The sequence below is a fragment of the Puntigrus tetrazona genome, chromosome 22 (genome assembly GCF_018831695.1).
Source record: "Puntigrus tetrazona isolate hp1 chromosome 22, ASM1883169v1, whole genome shotgun sequence".
Taxonomy (NCBI): domain Eukaryota; kingdom Metazoa; phylum Chordata; class Actinopteri; order Cypriniformes; family Cyprinidae; genus Puntigrus; species Puntigrus tetrazona.
In genome coordinates this window covers 11,345,571-11,364,972 of record NC_056720.1, presented here as the reverse complement: position 1 = coordinate 11,364,972, position 19,402 = coordinate 11,345,571, and the positions used below count along the sequence as shown (strand labels likewise).

At 42.1% G+C, this 19,402-nt stretch overlaps 2 protein-coding genes and 1 non-coding gene across 8 annotated transcripts in view; 2 read left to right on the top strand and 1 right to left on the bottom strand.

Moving 5' to 3' along the window:
• tle2a (TLE family member 2, transcriptional corepressor a) overlaps positions 1–11,696 on the bottom strand; it is a 28,461-nt gene extending 16,765 nt beyond the window's left edge. For 3 of the 4 annotated variants that reach the window (XM_043223252.1, XM_043223254.1, XM_043223253.1), the window contains exons 1-2: positions 11,094–11,696; positions 5,335–5,495 (exon numbers count right to left, since the gene is read on the bottom strand). In XM_043223252.1, coding sequence (XP_043079187.1) covers positions 5,335–5,495; positions 11,094–11,117 — 185 coding nt within the window. In that variant the 5' untranslated portion in view covers positions 11,118–11,696. The remainder of the gene's footprint in view (positions 1–5,334; positions 5,496–11,093) is intronic. The other variant, XM_043223255.1, reaches the window with a different exon arrangement.
• Positions 1–19,402, top strand: part of LOC122327734 (CUGBP Elav-like family member 5) — a 1,183,696-nt gene that overhangs the window by 285,850 nt on the left and 878,444 nt on the right. The gene's annotated exons all lie outside the window — the stretch shown is intronic.
• On the top strand, positions 16,522–16,593 carry trnaq-uug. The gene has a single exon. It is a non-coding gene; the product is annotated as a tRNA-Gln (tRNA).

Here is a 19,402-nt window from a genome sequence, read left to right as displayed (position 1 = left end):
AATATGATTAATACCGCAACATTACGGCGCCGCAACAGGTAATAACGGCACATCCGCTCTCCTTCACTGACTGCGCACAACCGTCGATAATTGACTCATTTATCACCGCGAGTGAGGAAGAGCGCAGAGGATGATGGGCGTGGGGTGCTGGGGATGGGGAGGGGAGTGAGAGAGGGAGCTGGGGAGGATTAAATTCATTCCCCTGCTAGAATTTATTACACTGGAATTGCCTCACTGCAAAAGTCACCCCCGTCGCAGGATTTCCGAGAACTGACAAATCTATCGGTGCGCGTTTCGCTGAGACCGTCTCCGCTTATTTATTTATTTCCCATCTCGCCTGAATGAGTTGGCCTCAATTATGCGATGCGGTGAAGACATCGCTCCCTTGTGCAAAATCGTAGGGGAAGTTGGAGAAAACAGCATGACAGCTCGGAATATTGTCAGGTTCATTGGATAAAGATGCTAGATCTGTTTTCAGGCTTATATTTACATAGGTTACGAGATATAAATAGCACCATTTCAATTCTGTCTCCCACTTGGAAAAAGGGCGCAGGGAGTTCAGGGTGGAGTGGATTTAGAGAGGTAAATCGAGGCTAATGTGGAATTAAACTTCAAAAGGTCAAATCTGTTAAATGCAGGCGCAACACCTCGACACGCAATAAACAACAGCCACTGGAAAGTTCCGCAAGTCCAAACTATCGCTGAGCTTTAATTGTTCTACCCCCATGTTAAAAGCATTGTTTAACTAAAAATGAAAATTGTGTCATTAATTACTCACCCTCATGTCATTCCAAAACCAAAAGGCCTTCATGCAGCTACCATGTTTGAGGTTAAACCTTAATTTTTTGAAGCTACAAGGATATTTTTTGTGTGGGCAGGAAATAAAAAGAATTACTTTCTTTTGGTTGAGCCACTGATGTGACATGGACTATTTTAATCATGACCTTGTTACCTACCTTTTCTGAATTTGGCGCTGTCTATGCAGGGTGAGAAAGCTCTCGGATTTCTGCAAAAATATCTTATATTTGTGTTCTGGAAGTTTGGAAAGACATGAGGTAGTAATTAATGACCAATTTTAATTGATTTATCCTTTAAATCTTAGTTATTATGTACCAACTTGTAATTATTGATCTCAATGTCAAAGATTAGAAATGTTGTTTCCATCTTTAAGTGTAAGTGGTGTACTTACAATTAAATTAAAGTAACTCAAGTGTCTTTTAGCATGCATCACGGCGTTTGAACTTTGAATGGTTAAATGCATGTTAAATAAATATTTAAATCAACCCACACTGACTTGGAATTAAGGCACAAACAATGCACCTAAAAAATTCCCACCTTTAATTACCAAAACCCATATAATGAGAAAGGGAGGGGGAAAAATGAGAGAGAGAGAGAGCCTGACAGCTGATAAGATGATCATCTGAACGTGCAACAAATCTGCAGGCTGCCTGCGTCACAGCAATCCTGCCAGCAAAGCACCATTACTTCAATATGTACACAGGGGCTAACTGCACTTTTAATCATCTCGCACACCACAACAGAGTGAATTCATAACGGCGACTCAAAGCGAAGCGCCTGAATGAGAAATCGGAGTGAAAAAGCAAATATTCAGTCTGACGGTGAGGAGTATCAGTCCAATTAGAGAAAGTGAGGACACTTCCTCACAGATCTCATCTTCATTTGCCATGCCTGTGCCTCATTAGTAAAAGCCCTTGTGTCTTCTGTATTCTCGTAGTGCTTTTTCATCTCTCTGCTTAAAGCGCACGCACACATAGTGATTAGTTAGTGAAATAGTCCAGTTCAGAGCTAAATTAAACCCCATTACTGCCAGAGAAAGGATTGATGAAGGTTTTGCTTTTGCTGCAAATTTGCATTTTCGGCACACGCAAACTCACACACTCTTTGAAGCCTGAAATGTGCTCTATGCTAGTGCATGAACACGGATGCATTTCATGTATTCAGAAATTACAGATTTATAAAGCAACAAATACATCATTGAATTCTCAGCATTGCCACAGGGGGCGCTAATTTATTATTATTTTTCTTTAGATCAACAAATGGAACAGCCATAGATGCATACTGAATCCTAGGTTATTTTTTTGTGTACTGAAAGCTTTTCAGAAAGACATTTCGTCAGCTGCTAAACAATTGCTGTGTTGTTAAAAGTACAATCCAACAAACCCCCTGTACTTCTATTTTTCACAGCCTCATCTTCATTCCTGTTAGGAATTGAATATATTGCTACACTCACTAAAACCCAGGACCGCTGAACTGTTAAAACAACTTAAAAACAATGGCATGTAATGGTAAGCTTGTATATAGCTAGCTACCTGAACAGTCGCACAATGCACACTCAAGTTTTCCTAGCCATACGTTAAGGTGGCAAACCGTAATGCCATAAAACAAGGCCATGCCCACGTTATTCCACATGGTGGAAACTAAGACAGCACTGTCGATGCAAGTATACAGCAAACATCTGATGAAAAACTCTGTCAGACGCACACAGACATTAAAGCGCAATTTCAAACCAAACCACCCACCACAAACACATGCGCTTAAATACACACGCGCTTGAAGGGGGAATGCCGGGCCACACACATACAGATGTATCCAGCAAAGCAGACCTAAACCACAAACCCCAGACTGGATCATAAAGATGCCTAGAATCCACTAAAAAGTCCACTCTGTCTGGGCACAAAGAAGGTATCATGGGTATCAGCGCAATGCTGTTTGCGTGCGGGTGGCTGTCTGTGGGTCGGCTGTCTTTATGTCCGAGCCATTGCAAACCCAGAGGACACATTAGCAAGGTAGGTGAGCTAGTGTGTGTTCAAAAAAGGGCTGGGCAAAGCAAGAACTACTGTAATGAGAACCTCCGGTCTAAAGCTCTCCTGTCTGCTGATTAGAGGCCTTCTACACAAAAAACACCCAAACCTAAACAGACGATCAAGAACACGCAGACACATACGCAAAACATGTGCAGCGCTGCAAGCAACACAGCATGGTAGCATCGTATGCAGCAGCTCTCTTTGTTATCCAGTTCCTGCCCAGTTCACATTTCCTGCCGGACCTTGCGCTGTAACCTGACCTCAGCCTAAGTGTGTTTCTCACATAGACCAGCGCCCACACACAAACACACCTCTCCCCAGCTCATCTTGCCAAATCTCTTTAGCTCTGACTCTTTCCTGTCCTTTAATCCAACACCAATCAGCCTCCAGACACAAATTACGAGAACTAAAATTAAAATCTAAGCCATGCCACATATAGCCAAGAGCTGTCTGTGCCTGTCTGGCGTGTCCCGTGTGTGCTTGCCACGTTCTACCTGGAACGGGACCAGATCCGTGGCAGGAGAATTCTTATGGGAAATGCCGCATCTGAACACCATGGGAAGGCCTCTGCTAATCTTGTTGTCTGACCTAAAGAAGGTCTGCGATTTCAGGCTTCACATTGTGATACCTCACGAAGTGCCATTCAGGAGCTAATTACAGTGCTATCAAGAAATTTAAGTCAAACTGTAAAATCACCCATTGACTTGAATTCACAATGTTTGACATTCAAATTATAATGCTGCTTTGTTGTGTCGGAAAGATGGTATTTATGGGATAAGCATACATTAGCAATACTGGCTATAATTATGAGTGGGGAAACTCTGGATTTTCCGGAAACTCTGTTGAGTTTGGGGGCACATCAATTAGAACTTCATGGCAGAAGCTAAGTGGTATTGATCATAAAACCGTCAATCTTGACTCTACGCTAAAGTATTCAGACAGTTTGTGCAACACTGAGAAAAGATGTGATAAAAATTTAAGCATCAGGCTTGCACATTTAATCTACATTTCCCATCACTCTCTGTGGCAGCATGAGAATGAAAGACAAGCATCAATTGCACACCTAATGCACATTTTCTGCTCTTTGTTTTTGTCACTCTAGATGGGAAAAAAAAATAAATATAATGGAAAAAAAAAAGAAAGTAATAAAGTACTCACATTGTCCATTTAGTTCAGACCAAAAATAACATTGACAATTAATAGTGATTAACAAGCATAAATTGCATGAAGTATTGGTATACTTTACTTAATCATATATTAACTAAATGGAAAGGCAGTTTATTAGGTCTTGGCCAAAGTATTAAACTTATTTTTAAATGCTGTAATAATAAACAACCAACAAGAGAATTGGCTCCTGCTCTAAACTGATAACAACTGTGCAGGTGCTTGGTCCTCTGCATCTTCCTTAAGCTAGACTCATTAGATATCCAAGCAACAGCTAACTGCAAAAAGCCAGAGCAGATGAACAAATCTGAATGGGAGACCAACAGAGGGCCATATTGTCCATTAAATCTATTTAGAAGGGTACATAAAGTAACTGCTTCACTGGTGGCTTCTGGGAAAGATTTTGAACAAATTCAACCATAACTATCCAGGCAGATATAAGTGTAAAACCAGCATTCATCAGCAGGGCTGAACTGTGTTTGTACAGAGGATTTTTGAGCTTATTTGACCGAACTCCGAAGGCGGGAAGAGAAGAGACCTAACAATAGGAATGTGGGGACTGGGTGGATTTGCCGAATCTGGCATGAGGAATCAAAGCTGCAGCCGTGTGAAAGCTTGCCAGTAATAAGAAGGGGTGTACGAGTGAGCAGAAGGGGCATGGACTACAATACCTGAGAGGATGCCAGCACCTACCAGAAATCACATACGGGTCATGCCTGGTCTGGCCACATTCCTCAGCCTCAGAGCACACATCAAACGCATACCCACAGAATCAAAGGTGCACGTGTGTGTGTTATGAGAATATGGTGGGCCTTTCCCATTCAGAAGCTACAGCAAGGGATTTCTGTTGAATACCAACAAAATTCTATGCCCTACTTGTTAGAAATTTTAGCTAGAGTTGAACAGAGGCATCCAATTCTGCTCCTGGAAGGCCAACTTTTTGCAATAACCTCCCTGAAAGTTTCTAATAAACCAGAAGAACAGTTAAGGTGCATTTAACCACTAAAGAGAATGGCATTCCAGGCACAGAACTGGACACCTCTGGTGTAGAAGGTTGATCGGATTGATGGCTAGCTATTGGGTGTGAAGTCTGTTATCTTGATCACCTAGTAAGAGCTCACACACATCTTTGAGAAAGCACAAAACTAACTGCCACAAGAAGACAACCTGACAACCCTAACCACTGAAATTTTTATCTTTTTTATAGCTCAACAATTGCACTGCATCAGGAATTCTTCCCAGATGGTTTGACCAAATCACAGGCTTAGGAATTATGATTCTCGATAATACTGACATTAGACATCTTGGAGCTTAGCGCATAAATGTTCTTGAAAAGGGGTTGTACCTGTGATACTGTGTCTGCAGGAACTGGAACTCCTCCTTTATGCGGTCCAGGGTCTCGGAGTAAGTAAGTTTCAGAGGTTGGGTCGACCCCGACGCTGCAGCAGCAGCAGCTGCGGCTGCAGCAGCTGAAGCAGAGGACCCAGGGGGTGGCTGCAAAGGTGCCTATGTGGGAAAAAAAAAAAGTTAGCATCTGAATCTTTTTTTTTTTTTTTATGAAAATTTCTGATAATTATCAGGCCTAATGCATTGACCCAGACCTGTTAATCATTTCAACCCTTGTAATGAAACTCGGCTTAAAACAGTGAATAATGTATACTTCAAAAATCGGACTATTCATTCACAGTACGAACATGATTTGAGAAACTCAACGCACAGAGGTCTGCGAGCATGATAGAGAGTGCTGTGCACATGGCAGAAATGAAGGACACTGATGAAAGACAAGCTCCCCAGAATGAGAAAGAAAGCAATGAAAGAATGAGAGAGGATGGGGGTTGGGGTAGTTCCATGACATAGGCTCCATTGTAAAGGGATAAAGCATTACAGACAGATGCGTGTCTATATCACATTGGTTGTGGGTGTGCTGAGGATGGGGGATTGGGGTGGGGAGCCTGCTCGGTGCTAGAATTAAGACATTTGTTTAAAATTAAGCATGGATTAGAACAGGGTGCAAGAAAGAGGACCCCATCAGGGTGGGACCCCACCAAGCTAACTGAATTCCGCCAACTCCAGCAATTAGGAGCTTGGCCTCAGGGTAATGCAGAAAGACAGGCAGACAAAAGCCTATGTGCTGTACAGTAGGGCTTGTCCATCCATCTATCTGTCTTCAAGCACTTCTGCTGACGAAGGTCCTCCAGCTCACGACTGCACCTCACAGGGGTTCTCGCACTTCTCACGGGAAACTCTTCTTCTAATGAGCTAAAAGAGGGGAAAACTGCCAAAAGGGACATGATTGATCAAATGTGAAAGTGCATAAAGCCCCATTACTTCAATTAGCATGGAGCATTTGGTTTTGACGTTAGTCGCATTTACTGCCAAGCACTTGAGCGGCTAACCGTTGGCAAAGTGTCATAGGGTGTTATGAGCATGTGTGACCTGCATTAACACTGTAAAGGCCTCGACTTAGCCAAGAGTCACTGAGAAAATGAAAGACAGTACATGGACAGTTTAAGCTTAAAGCTGGTCTTGGAGGGACGGAGACAGATGTAGCTGCAAATATCAAACGGGGGGTGGAGATTGTCTGTGGGTGAAAGGGGTCACCCTATGTCGGGGTAGCAGGCTTGGAGTACTGTTGGGGGGGTTGGACTGAACTACACAGGGAGAATGGAGCCTCTCGGCCTTCGGCTCATGGGAGACACGGTGCATTGTTAGAGACTCTAACGAGCTCCTCTCTCCAGCCCTGCATTTCAATCTGCTGTCCAGATCCCGGGGCTCTCACAGCTCTGGCCTAGCAGGGAGCACACACACACTACAATTACTCCTCACAGGCCAAAGAAAAGAGTCTGGAGAACAAGAGGAGGAAGGCCATTTGACGGGGGGGAGGCGGGAGGATGGGGGAATGACACTTGGCTCTATTCCCTTCTTCCTCTTTATCTCCTCTCTCTCTCTACCCCACCCAGCCTCTCACTCTGATATTCACCTCTTTTTATTGAATTTTGCGTACAGGTGCAAAGAGACTTCCGGAATAAAGAAAAAAGAAATGACAAAGAGAGCAGGCCTTTGCTGAAAGGCAGAGACCAAAGAGCGAGTCGCATGGAGCTTCTTGGAGACTCAATGTTCATTAATTAGACATTCAGGTTTCCGAAACCACAGAGTGTCACCACCTCTGAGAGGCCATTATTGTGCTTCTATGTGTCCGGTCTCAATATGGCAGCCATTTTGATTCAGTGTTCTTATAACTTGCCTCTCAGGGCGAAATCGGCTTGAAAATCCTCCATGCAATTTTCCTTCATAGCTGTCACAAATAAATGGTCCACTTGACCTTGACAGTTTCACAACAAGGGTTTAACCTGGCAGGGCATTTTGTGCCACTCATCACAGACATAGTAAGAGAGAGTCACAGACATAGTAATCTGCATTATGCCAAAACTCTGAAAATCCAAGTTGACTGAGTTGATTAAATCTTATATTATCCCATGCATACAGGTCATAATAAGAGACAGCTTAAGGAAGTAATGACTTCAATCATAGCAAAATACTCTTCCTTTTATGGTGAGTGAAGAATCGCAAAGAAGTTCTCAAATGACCTCTAGTAAGGGACAGGTCATGATAAAGTTGGGAGTCTGCTGGAAATTATAGCTTGAGCTGTCTAGATACTATGAAAAGACCGGCCTATAGATTATAGGCATGTCCAAAAATCTGTTTCTTTACCACACTCACAATGGGTCTTGGAAAGTGTGAGTGTGCATGCAATGTTTTCATTTCTTCTCTTCTAATTACATGTTTTGTTGCATCAAACCATAATGATCGCCCAAATCCCCATGCCCACCCACTTACAAAAGACACTAAACGAAGAAGAAGCTGCTAAACACTACTACGTCTATGTCCACTGAGCTGTCCAAACCACAGCTTCTTTCTTTCTGTCAGAGGTCTGGCTGAGGGGCCTACAAGACTCCCACATGGCCTGCATCCGAGAATTGCTACACAGCCTGTGAAATGCTGCGGCCGGCCATGATGACCAACATCCCAAAACCTGTCAACACGGTGGCCTAACCTTTGATAAAGCTGTTTCTGCTTTCACACACAAATCTCCTGGAAAACAACCGACCACACGCTTGACGTTTCCATTCCCAGAGTATAGCTACGGAGCCCAATTTGGGATTCTCCAAACTGTTCTCTGAGTTCATTGTTTAAATTATAACTGTGCCTTAAAAAACAGTTGTATATTCTCTTTAGGTGTCTTTTCATGGGAGCCTCACCAAGTGAAGCCTCGGAGAACCGACAAGCCCGCTAATTATATCATGTTTTTCCTTAAAAAATAAAGCTTTCACATAAACATCCACCCTAGGAAACAGGGTGGAGAAGTACAGAGGCTAAAAATAATTGGAATGGACTTTCTGTATCTCTGAACCATTTGAAGACGAACCTCTTTTTAGGTGTGCACACAAATCCAAGGAACCAGGCGATGCTTTCTGTGGAACGCTTGAAGTTCCGGCATTGTATATGAAATCTTTCGACTACAGTGTCAACAACCGGCAGGCATTTGCATTTTAAAGAACCTCCCCGGGAACCTGACCTAGGCGCGGCCTTGTTTCATTGATTCCGTACTCTACGGCAGCATGGAGCTTTAAGGAATGCCCCAGTAATCCCTTACTTAGACGGGGGAGGGGATGTGGGGTGTAGTATGGTGCCAGGCACCTGTTTCATTAACATCACACATCTTTTCTCTACCCTCTCTGCAAGCTCGTTATTCAAATTTCCCCGCTGTCAGGATACATTAGCGGCGCCGCGACGCTGGCTTGTCAGCTGTGGTAATTGCTCTAGGTGCTTCCTTTATGAGGTAACCCGCAGCCTGTTTGTTCTCTCAGTTTCAAGGAATGCCATGCTTTCTCCCAATGACTTTTGCAGACTGTGGGTGACTTGGCTTAGGGTGCCATGGCATGTGCCATGGCCGGGTCGGGCCGGGCCATGCCCTGATTTCACTTGGATTCCTCTGGATTCAGAGAGCTGGAGGAAATGGCAACAGCGTCAAGGAGGAATACTGAGAAATACCTTACATAGGAAGGATAGTGGTGCTCCTTCGCTGGAGACGTCTTAGCTAGAGCAGATCCTTCCAGAAGTCAAAATTAGGACCAATCAGCAGGTGTCAGTAGGCAATTTATAGGAAATGCCTACCGTTTCAGCCTGCCGATTACGATTTTCCACATGTACGACAATGTATAACTAGTCGTATGTGGCCTCATATGTAAACAATCCAGGTTTTTTGTTTGCTTTACTCAAAAGCAAAATATATACAGGTGCAAATAATTCTCTCTCTTTAATCTGAATACAAAAAACTTATTTAACCCCATGAAATATAGGTATGACTCTCTCTATTAGCCTAAAGTTAAACTGTGTACAACAACCACTTACTCTCCCATTCAGTGTTAAAAGCACTTTGAAAGCACAAAACTGATGGACTGACTAATTAGCATGAAAATTATTGTCTTGGTTAAGAGGGGAAATGAAGAGAGATTTTTGACTGAAGCCATCCCTACATCAAACAAAAGGGTTTGTATTAAATTGCTTGTTTTGAACAAGATGATAATTTTCGGATGTATTAACCTTGTTCACACGCTGAGGAATGAGTGGGTTGGTTCTGTCTGCGTTTCAACCTTTTCATTTAACGCATACAGTCTTATTCCCATTTCATCAAGATATACTAGCTCATAATTGACTAAATTAAATATCTGTGCCATAGTTAATCTCTCTTCTGCTTTTTTATATGGACACTTACAGGTTATATCTAAAAACATAAAAGGAATGACTTGGACTGAAGAAGATCTCTTATTAAGATGATGAAACATAGCTGTATCACATCCCAACCACCTCTTCATGTTTCAGGCTGTTCAAGGTGAGTGGAAAGAGGCCGTATTCAGAACTAGCTGGGTGCCCTGGAAAAACAGGTTGGACCAATCGATCATTCTAAAGAGAAATAAGAAAAGAACCAAGAAACCTGGTCACTGCAGAGCAACAACTAAAAGGGAAGGAAAACCAAAATACTTCACCTATGTACCGCACATCTCCTTCAGATCACGAAATTGCACACCCCAGTGGAATCTAATTTCCATCCCTTAGGAAATGAATGTCAAAGCATTCTTAGGGAAGGTTGGGGGTGCTGGGGGAGGGGTGTATGGCGACTGTAGGGAAACCTCAGGAAAGATTTTAACACATAGCTTGATTCAATCAGTCCAGTGCGCTCAATGATAACTGACATTTATTAAATAGCGGTTGACCAATATGGGTTTTTCAACAGTCAATACGATAATCAGAAAGCATGGTGGCCAAAATCGTGGCCGATATATCTGTGATACAGGCTTACATTTTAATTACAGTAATTGAGACGTACACTACAAGCCAAACACCGTTTCCCCAATATGTGCTATATAACACATTGTGCACTTTATATTGACAAGACTTTTGAACTATTCTGACACATCTAACACACATTGAAATTAACCAAGCAATGCCATTATCAACCGATAAACCTCAAAACGTACACACATTGGCTGATTGATTGGCCTAGCTGATATACCACTGATATTAAATCCCAACTATCTTCCTTCAAGATGCTTTATGCTAAAAACAAACAAAAACAGCCTAATGGGAGGGGGATAAAACTAAAAGAGCGGATTCAAAGGATGGTCACATTGGAGGTTGATGCAATACTGGAATCTGAAAAGTAATAAAACTTAAATGTATGAAAGGCGAAAAAGAAGTGTGGCACTCTTGCAACTTCTAGGACGCAAGTAGTTAAAACAGCAGAAATACAAATACCTGCCTACAACACGGGGTACAGTAACATAAAGGGTGAAATAGTATCCTTTAGGCACTCTGATCGCATTTAAAAGCACATTTTAATGTGGCTTGATTTGATCTAATCATGCCCCGATGAGTAGCACTACTCGGCCAACTACAGTTTCACAATCCACGCGAACGTTTAACCCAAATAACGAGACAAAGGGCACAAACGGACTTTGTTTTAGCCCGCACATATATGAAACGTGCAAAGGCGCATTGCGCATCGAGCAGACGGTCATTTTACGGAGTAGTAAGGTAACTTACCGGGGGTCGGTTCTGGGGAAACATGGCGAATAACGGGTTCGTTGCGGTTTGAGGGTCTTCTGTCTCGGTGTAGCCTTAAATGCCGTTTCAGAAGAGTTTGCGCCTTTCTGCCGGACTCTCAGAAGAACATTTGGCCCTGTTTCGGCGGCGCCAGGCTCGGCTCGCGCATTCCTCGCTCAAGACTCCCTTTGTTCTGCTTTATCGCGCGATGCGAGATGCGCCCAGTCCGGTGCCGAGTCCCTCGCTACGACGCACCTCCAAATATCAGAACGCACGCTTTCGGCCTTCGGAGCTCCCCCGCCCTTGATGCGTTTTACTGATGAAAATAATAAAGAAACCAAGCGGACGGCCAGCTATCGTGCTCCCAAGACGCGACGCTCAACGCAGCCGCAGCTTCTTTTGTCTGCTTCTCTCTCTCTCTCTCCCTCTCTCTCTCTCCCCTCATCCGCTCCTTCCTTTCGGCTCCTCAGCTGTTTCAATGGGACATGCGAGTTGTTTTCTTCAAGAGAAACGCATGCCCCCCCTGTGCAAAAAAGAGAGAGAGAGAGAGAGAGAGAGGGGTTTGGCTTGTGGTAACCAGAAGCAAAGAGTTAAATTCTCAAGTTACACTCGTTTCGGGCTGCGGTGGGAGTGGGAACCCGTAAGACGCACGCATTGATCTGTTCGGCGCTGTATTTGTTTATGCATGTGGGTCAGGGAAAAACAAGGATGCTTTGGGATAATTAAAAGGAGAAATCGTTTATAAATGAGTTCGTGGCACGGAAATGTTGTCTTCGTGACCGATGCGTTACATTTATAGCATTTAATCGCACTGAAAATGCTAAGTTGTGCGACTGTCAAGAAAAAGCACATGGGGTGTACGCAACCTAAACGATATTAATATGGAGATGTTTTGTGAGCATGCGTAAAAAAAAAAAAAAAAAAAAAAAAAAAAAAAGCAATACACTTTGTTTGTTTTCATAATAAAGTCTGTGAACTCGTTTTGGCTTATACAAAGTCATGCTAGGTTTTGTTGTCACATGATAACAAGATGGCTACCTGAATCTTGTTACACCACACTAACCTAACAAAAGTTATTTTTTTTCCTTTTAGTAGAGAAACTGCTCCTTTTGAGGAAATAAAAGTGTTACAAACTATTTATGCCAACACTTAAACTTTACTGAGGCTGCATTTAATTTTAATGGGCTGGAAAGATATGCCGCCTAAAATTTTTAAATAATAATAATACAATAAAAATATGCTGTTTCTAATGTATTTTTAGTAAAAAGGTTGACGGCAAACCACTCATAAGTAGCACAGGTGTGTTTGTAGCAATAGCCAACGATGCACAGCATGGGTCAAAATGATAGGTTTTCCTTTTATGACAAAAATAATTAAGATATAAAGTCATGTTCCATGAATATGAATGGATATTTTATAAACTAACGTGCACATCAATGGAAAGCTTATTTATTCAGTTTTCAGATGGTGTGTACATCTCAATTTCAACAAGTTGACGCTTGCACTGAAGTCACGTGCAAAGGTCCAAGAAAAAAAATAGTGTGTTTACGAACAGTGATCCAAATGAATAAAGCCTAATAAAATGTTTAAAAATATATATTTTGTGATGTAGTTTAAATATAGCGCCCCGTCTCTGTCGGCTATTCACACGTTCCCTTCACAGCGTCTAATTTTATGCACAGGACTTCGATTGAAAAATAAGGGTGCAGCTAACTGTACAATGATTGAATGAAATCTCCACGTGGGGTTTGACCCAGCCACAATCAACGCTGGCTGCTTTACCCAATCAGCGTTGAGAGCGCCCCACGTGGGGCGCGCTGACCGCTCGCCGATTGGCGCGCGTCACAAATATAGAACCCCAAACGTCAGTCAGGCTCTCAGAGCGACCGAGAAACCGTTTAACCCTTTCGGTGCGCGCGGTGGAGACATTTGAATTCAAATTCCTTTTGTGATGCAAAGTAGTTTTTTTTTTCTCTCTCTCTCTCTTCTCTCTTCTCTCTTTTTTATTACTTTAAATCGCTTTGCATTGTTTCAGGGCACCCACAATGAAATCCCACGGCTAGTGGTTTAAAACGGGGGCTATTTCCTATGTAAATCACTTTTTGTTTAGGCCACCAGTCTCTCCATCTGTTTATGAAATATCTTGATTTTGAGGATTCCTGAGATAGTCGGCCCGGCATTAGTTTTTTGATCTTTGATCTTGAAAACACACGAAACACAGCTTCGCTATAAAGATAACATGCTCCGGGGGGGCCAATAAGAACCAGTGTGTGACCTAAATCAAATCTCTTGTGTGTGTGTGTGTGTGTGTGTGATGCTCTGGGTCGGGAAATACAACTTAATAAGCTTACAAAGGCATTACCACTAAGGAATATCTTGGATAAATTGTCGAAATTTGCCTTTTTTGACAAAACGATACGAACGACAGTGATTCCCGTGACATAAATAATATAATACGTAAATTCTCTTTCGTGCGCAAAAAAGCGGGAGACATTTATTAGTATTCCAGTGGCGTGACCCCTTTAGCTGGGCTCATAATTAGAGAGGCAGATATTGAAAAAGCAATTTTCCCACTGTAGAAATCACTACCTGGCAGCAGCGCGGCTGAAAAACAGAAAGAAGGGATGCGGAGGAGGAGAGAAAATAGAGGGAAGGAGGAGTGTAGAGGGATCTGCTTAAAAGAGAGATACAGATTTAGAGGATGTATGGGGACTGGAAAGGGGGAGGGTCATTATTGCCATTTTTCCCATGAATTTTAATACACAGAGCAGGTCTCCCGGCCACCACGGTCCATATGTATTGGAAACAGTCATAAGAGAGCCACATATTAGAGGCATGCTGCAGGACGTCTGATATATGATGTTTGCTCTGTGTGTGTGTGTGTGTGTGTGTTGGTGGGGAGACAAATAAAAGGTCCATTTGAAAGCTCGGATTTCGCGCAGGTTTTACAAGCAATGGTCAATATCTCTATTTTTCAGATCACACAAAGAGGAGCTTTCTGACAGAGCCAAGAAAACCGAGCAAAAACACATTTTCGTCCCGCACAATGTTTGACATTATTTATTCCGCAGCCGTCCCTCGCAAGTAACAAACCTGATCAATGATCCTCCCCTGTAATTCACTTTCACGTGCAGCCCACGCAACATTGCCACCGATATGAGCATTTCGAAAACTGAACAGAAAAGGCCGAGAGCTGGCAGCAGGGTGAGCACGTAAAGAGTTAATCGCAAATCCATCATCGGCGACTACGATAAACGGGGAGAGATCTTTATCAAACGCGCATGCGCCTGACTTTTTGAAAATGCGTGCAATATTCAACCATTTTTTGAATTGAACGACTTTAAAATGTCATGTGGTGCAACCGTCGAGTTAAAAGTTTAGCGCACAGATATCTTATTTTAAATGGATATCTTAATCATTGCTGCTATAAAAATTTTTAATAAATAAATTATACTAATAAATTAATATTGAGTTTCTGTGGAGTTGCACCGCATGACATTTTACCACGTGAACTAACTTTGTCAAAAAAAAAAGTGAATTTTCTGATATTTCAAGACACATCTTGACCTTGACAGGCACGAGTGTTTTCAAGGGTACTCCTTATGACATTATTTCTTGTTATGTTTTACAATTCACTTTCATAATTTTATAAAATAAATATTGGAAAAAACATGGAATGCATTTTTAGATATATATATATATATATATATATATATATATATATATATATATATATATATATATATATATATATATATATATATATTATTTTTTATATATATATTTTTTGGAATAAATTAAAATAATCTTTGTGCAACGAACACACCAAATATAGGCCACTACTGGCTAAATATGGGCACTTCCGCACGTCGAAATTCACCACAGATTTAATGCAATTAACTTCTACATTCTTTTAAGGCAAACACATACCTGCGCGCCTATATCACACCGACAGCGGCGTCTTCACATTCTCCAGTTACAGATTTATATTTAGAGCAGAAACGGTCACTCACTCTTCGGCGAAGAGATAATTTGTTTGCGTTTGTGTCGGCACTTCTCTCTCGGCGTGACACTCGCAGTGGCCTACTTGACTATCTGCTCGAGCAATTGTCGCAATGCGCGCGCTTAAAAGACGTGACCTTGCTAAGAAAACACTTCGCGTCAATGACGCGAAAAAAAAAAAAAACCCGACATCCAAAAGACTAAAGAAAGAGAAGGGAGACGCAAGTGATCGGCCTGCCGGAGGAAGGGACGGGTGAATGGTAATGAGGGTCTGCGGGAGGCGCGCGAGTATGTTGCCCGGCCAGTATAGAGGTGACTGACGGCCAGACAAGGCTGTGCTGTTGTTGTGATCCCATCTACACACACACATACACACAAACACACACCCCCTCACAGACAAGCCCCATGTCAGCACGGAGACGGCAGGCTGATTTATTGGATTCTCCTCCCCTGGGAACCCCCTCCTATCCTTTAACTCTCCCCCCATCCATCCATCCATCCATCCCTCCTCCTCTTTCCTGCTTTCCCCAAGGGGGCAGAGAAGGGGTAATGACCCACATCAGCATCCACACACACACACACACTGTCATCCAAGCACATTCGCACCCTTCGCAGGACACCCAACCAGAAATTCCACCTCACTAATTATTCAAAGTGTAATTAAAAAAAAAAAAGATGCTTCAACCTGGAACCAAACGCAGCGCATTCGCATATGCGGAGAGAGATATGTCAATAATCACAGAGGTGTATCAGCCACGCTCCCGGGCTGCCTGCATTCATATCCATCACAACAGAAAACTTTTTACTGAGCCGACTGGTTCGTGGCATCTTCTTAAAACCGTCTTAATTGGCCTCTCGCAAGTGGAAAAAAACGATATGCTGAAATATTAAGATTTTCGTTTGTTTGTTAAGCTATAATATATTGATTTAAATAAAAAAATGTCTTTGCGTTGTCATCGTCGCAATCACCGCAAACATCCTCGTTTGCTTTAATGAGGACCGCAATCGCTAATGGTGATGATGGCGCGTGATGCGAGCTCCGGCTGCCCCCTTCCGTTCACGCGCGGTATTGCGGGAGCGAGGGCGTCAGATTGCTGTTAAAACTCGTGGAGGCGTTCAGCGCGTTGAACGTGCGGGCCGTGGGCGCCAAAGCGATCCTCGCACAGGTTTTCGGGCTCGGCACGTCTTCACCTCGAGCTCTTAGTGCGACGTGAGCTAGATCAAGTTTGATTCGCGGATTTTACTGCCTTTTGTCGTTGTTGTTGTTTTGCGCGATGTCAAGTAATTTCAGATTCAAATATATGAAAAATTAATTAGTTAATGACACATGGCGTGTACAATTGTTTTGTCGTGTAACTATATCGATTAAAAGCGTAGGGGTTGTTAGCCATGCTTTATTTTCTCCGACTCTTCTTAAGGTGCACGTGGTTCTATGGTGTAATGGTTAGCACTCTGGACTTTGAATCCAGCGATCCGAGTTCAAATCTCGGTAGAACCTGAACTTTTTTTTCTTCCCTTCTTAAAATACCGCGAATAATGATATTTAGCATACTAAAGCGTACGAAATTAGCACGCAAACGATAAAGCTTATTATTGCTAATTCGATGGCTGGCTTACGATTACTAGCCTGCTGTTTCTAAAATATACATTTAAAATTATAACTTGTATTATTATTTTTTTAAATAGTCATTTTAACCAGACGTTTCGTTTTGTACGACTGTAAATGAAACGTATTGCTTCATAATAAATATATTAATTATTGCATGCCACATATGTAACATATTGCAACAAATGGCATATATCGTGTCAGGATTCAATACAGTTCAATCGTATTTTAACTTAAAAAAAAATATCTTAACGTGTTGATAGTCTGAGGAATATCTCCGAAATGAAACTCGCACCAAAACAGTTTTCGAGATTCAATCACATAAAAACGTGTTATACTTCAAATGTCCAGAAGGAGTCAGTATATCACGTATCACGCACATGTTATTATTATATTATAAAATATATATTTGCAATTTCTTTATTAGGTCGTTTAATTTAATCCTTCAGGACATTTCCAAATGGACCCAAAGACCCAGGCTCTTGTTTTTCAAATTCCCTCCACCATTGACTTTTTGGACCTTAAAATACCCAATTCGTCTCCTCTCTCCAGCCATAGGGCTCATATTTTCCCCCTTTACCCACTATCTGCAGCCCGCTTGGCAGGTTAACAGACCCTGTATTTTTTCCAGACCCGAGCCACAGCAGTCCAGTCCAGATGTCTCTTGTGGATCCCCTGACCTCGGCGGGAGCCAGCTCAGAGTTAGCAGGACATCTGGCCTTCGATATCATTTACGTGACTGTAATTTAAAGGTATACATTTCCAAATCCATTAACAAGTACAAGTCTATTTGAGAGGACTATTGCATCTTTAGATAGGAGTGTCTGAAGTAATAGTCAGTGTGTTATTCAATGTGTTTTTAGAGAACAGCAGCAACAGTGAGCGAGTATAAATATATAAACCAAATCGAGCCGGTGGTTGGTATGGCCAGGAGCCAGGCTTCACTGACCCCTGGGCTGAAAGAAGCGTAGCATTGTCTCTCTGGGCCTCCAGCTCTGTGCAGATCCCTTCTGGATTATTTACTTTCGCCAGGCTATATGCCACATATGACTCAGAATTACTGCACCTTCCATTTTCCTAAAGGAAGGAGGCCTTTTTTTGGCCAGTAAATGAACTCAACGGATTTTTTTTAATGTTCTGTAGTTGTTTGGATACGTTTATAAAGATAAAATTTTGACGATTGCGAAGACGAACAATGGCATGATAAGTTATCAGGTACATAGTTACATTTCAGAAGCATTGCAAAACAAAAAAAAGTCCAAAAAAAGCCCTCACCGATGATAATTAAACGTGAAAAACGGCCTCCTTTTTTTCGGGCCGATATTCAGCTCTCTAGTTTCTGATTTGCTAATGCTCGCATAGCAACGCTGCATATCAGTTATCTCATTGGTGGAGCAGACACCTGCGCTACTCCAATCAAAATAAAATGGGAGGGGCTAATAACAACGGTCTCGCGCCGTGTTTCCCGTAAACGCGGTTCGCGCCGCCATTAAATCTCGGCTTTCGGTGGTGGCGAAAACAACATCGGTAACTTACAGGTACGATGTTCAAAATTATTTCAGAGGGCACGTCGAACGTGACAATAAATGGGAGCAAAATCAAAAGCCTCTGTTTTGAGGGGAACACCAAACAGGAACCGTTTTTCAAGGACTTAGCAAACATTGAAACATACATGTAGTCAACCTCATATCCAGCTTTTTCTTACGAGCTTACTTGCGTTTTAAATTACATGAGGCATTTCCAGTTCGGGGAAGTTTGGTTTAAAAAGACTGCTGCATGTCGTTTCAAACAACGCAAAATAATTCCTGTCTGGAATAGCAATTTAGCAATTTTCCATTTTCAGAAGTTAGTAGAATAACGTGGTATATTAGGGGTGACACGATACATTAAAAAAACCTATATCTATAGCTATCCGGTAATTTTTTTCATGCTTTTACATTTCCTTTTAAAGATTAATGGTGAGTAAAAATATAAATAATAAAAGCTAAATAATAAAGGCATTTTCAAAATGCTTTTTGTTTGCGTTCATAAGAATGAACATCTTGCTGAACCTTTAGCTTATTTACAGTGTAAAAGAAAGTCATTCATGTGATTTGCGCAACACGTCATGGGGCGTAGGAAATGGTGGATGGGCTACAGCATGAAATACAGTTGACCCAAGCTAAAAGATTCATCCCGGTGAACTTTGCAGCATTGAACACTTGTGTATTTTAAGATTGTGGTAGATCTAAATGCGTATCGTCGAAAGTGCGAACCAACCGACTGAGGAATTTGTGGGAAGCTAACTGATCTTCAAACAAAATGACGCGCAAATTAATTGCTGTAGAAGACACCAACAACACAAAGCTAAAATAGCTCTGGACACAGTAATTTGACAATAAACCCAAAACCATTCCCAAAGGAAGCTTTCTCTGCCATCTTCTGGAATAAGCTGAGAGGAATCGGGCCAGATGGAAACCCACAAAATAACAACTTACATTTGAGGTAACGCAACATGATATAGAGTAGTAAGTAGGTTTTTGTCACACAATTGCCATTTTAGGAACACAAGGGTAGGATGGAAGCTTTATTACCATCCTGACCAACCAAGTTTCACTGCCTATGTTATAGCTAGGGTAGTACCGATTAACATTAAATCAACTGGGATTAAAAAGTGTGACGTTTCCATTCAGCGTCTCCTTCGCGTGCTTCTCATCTGTAC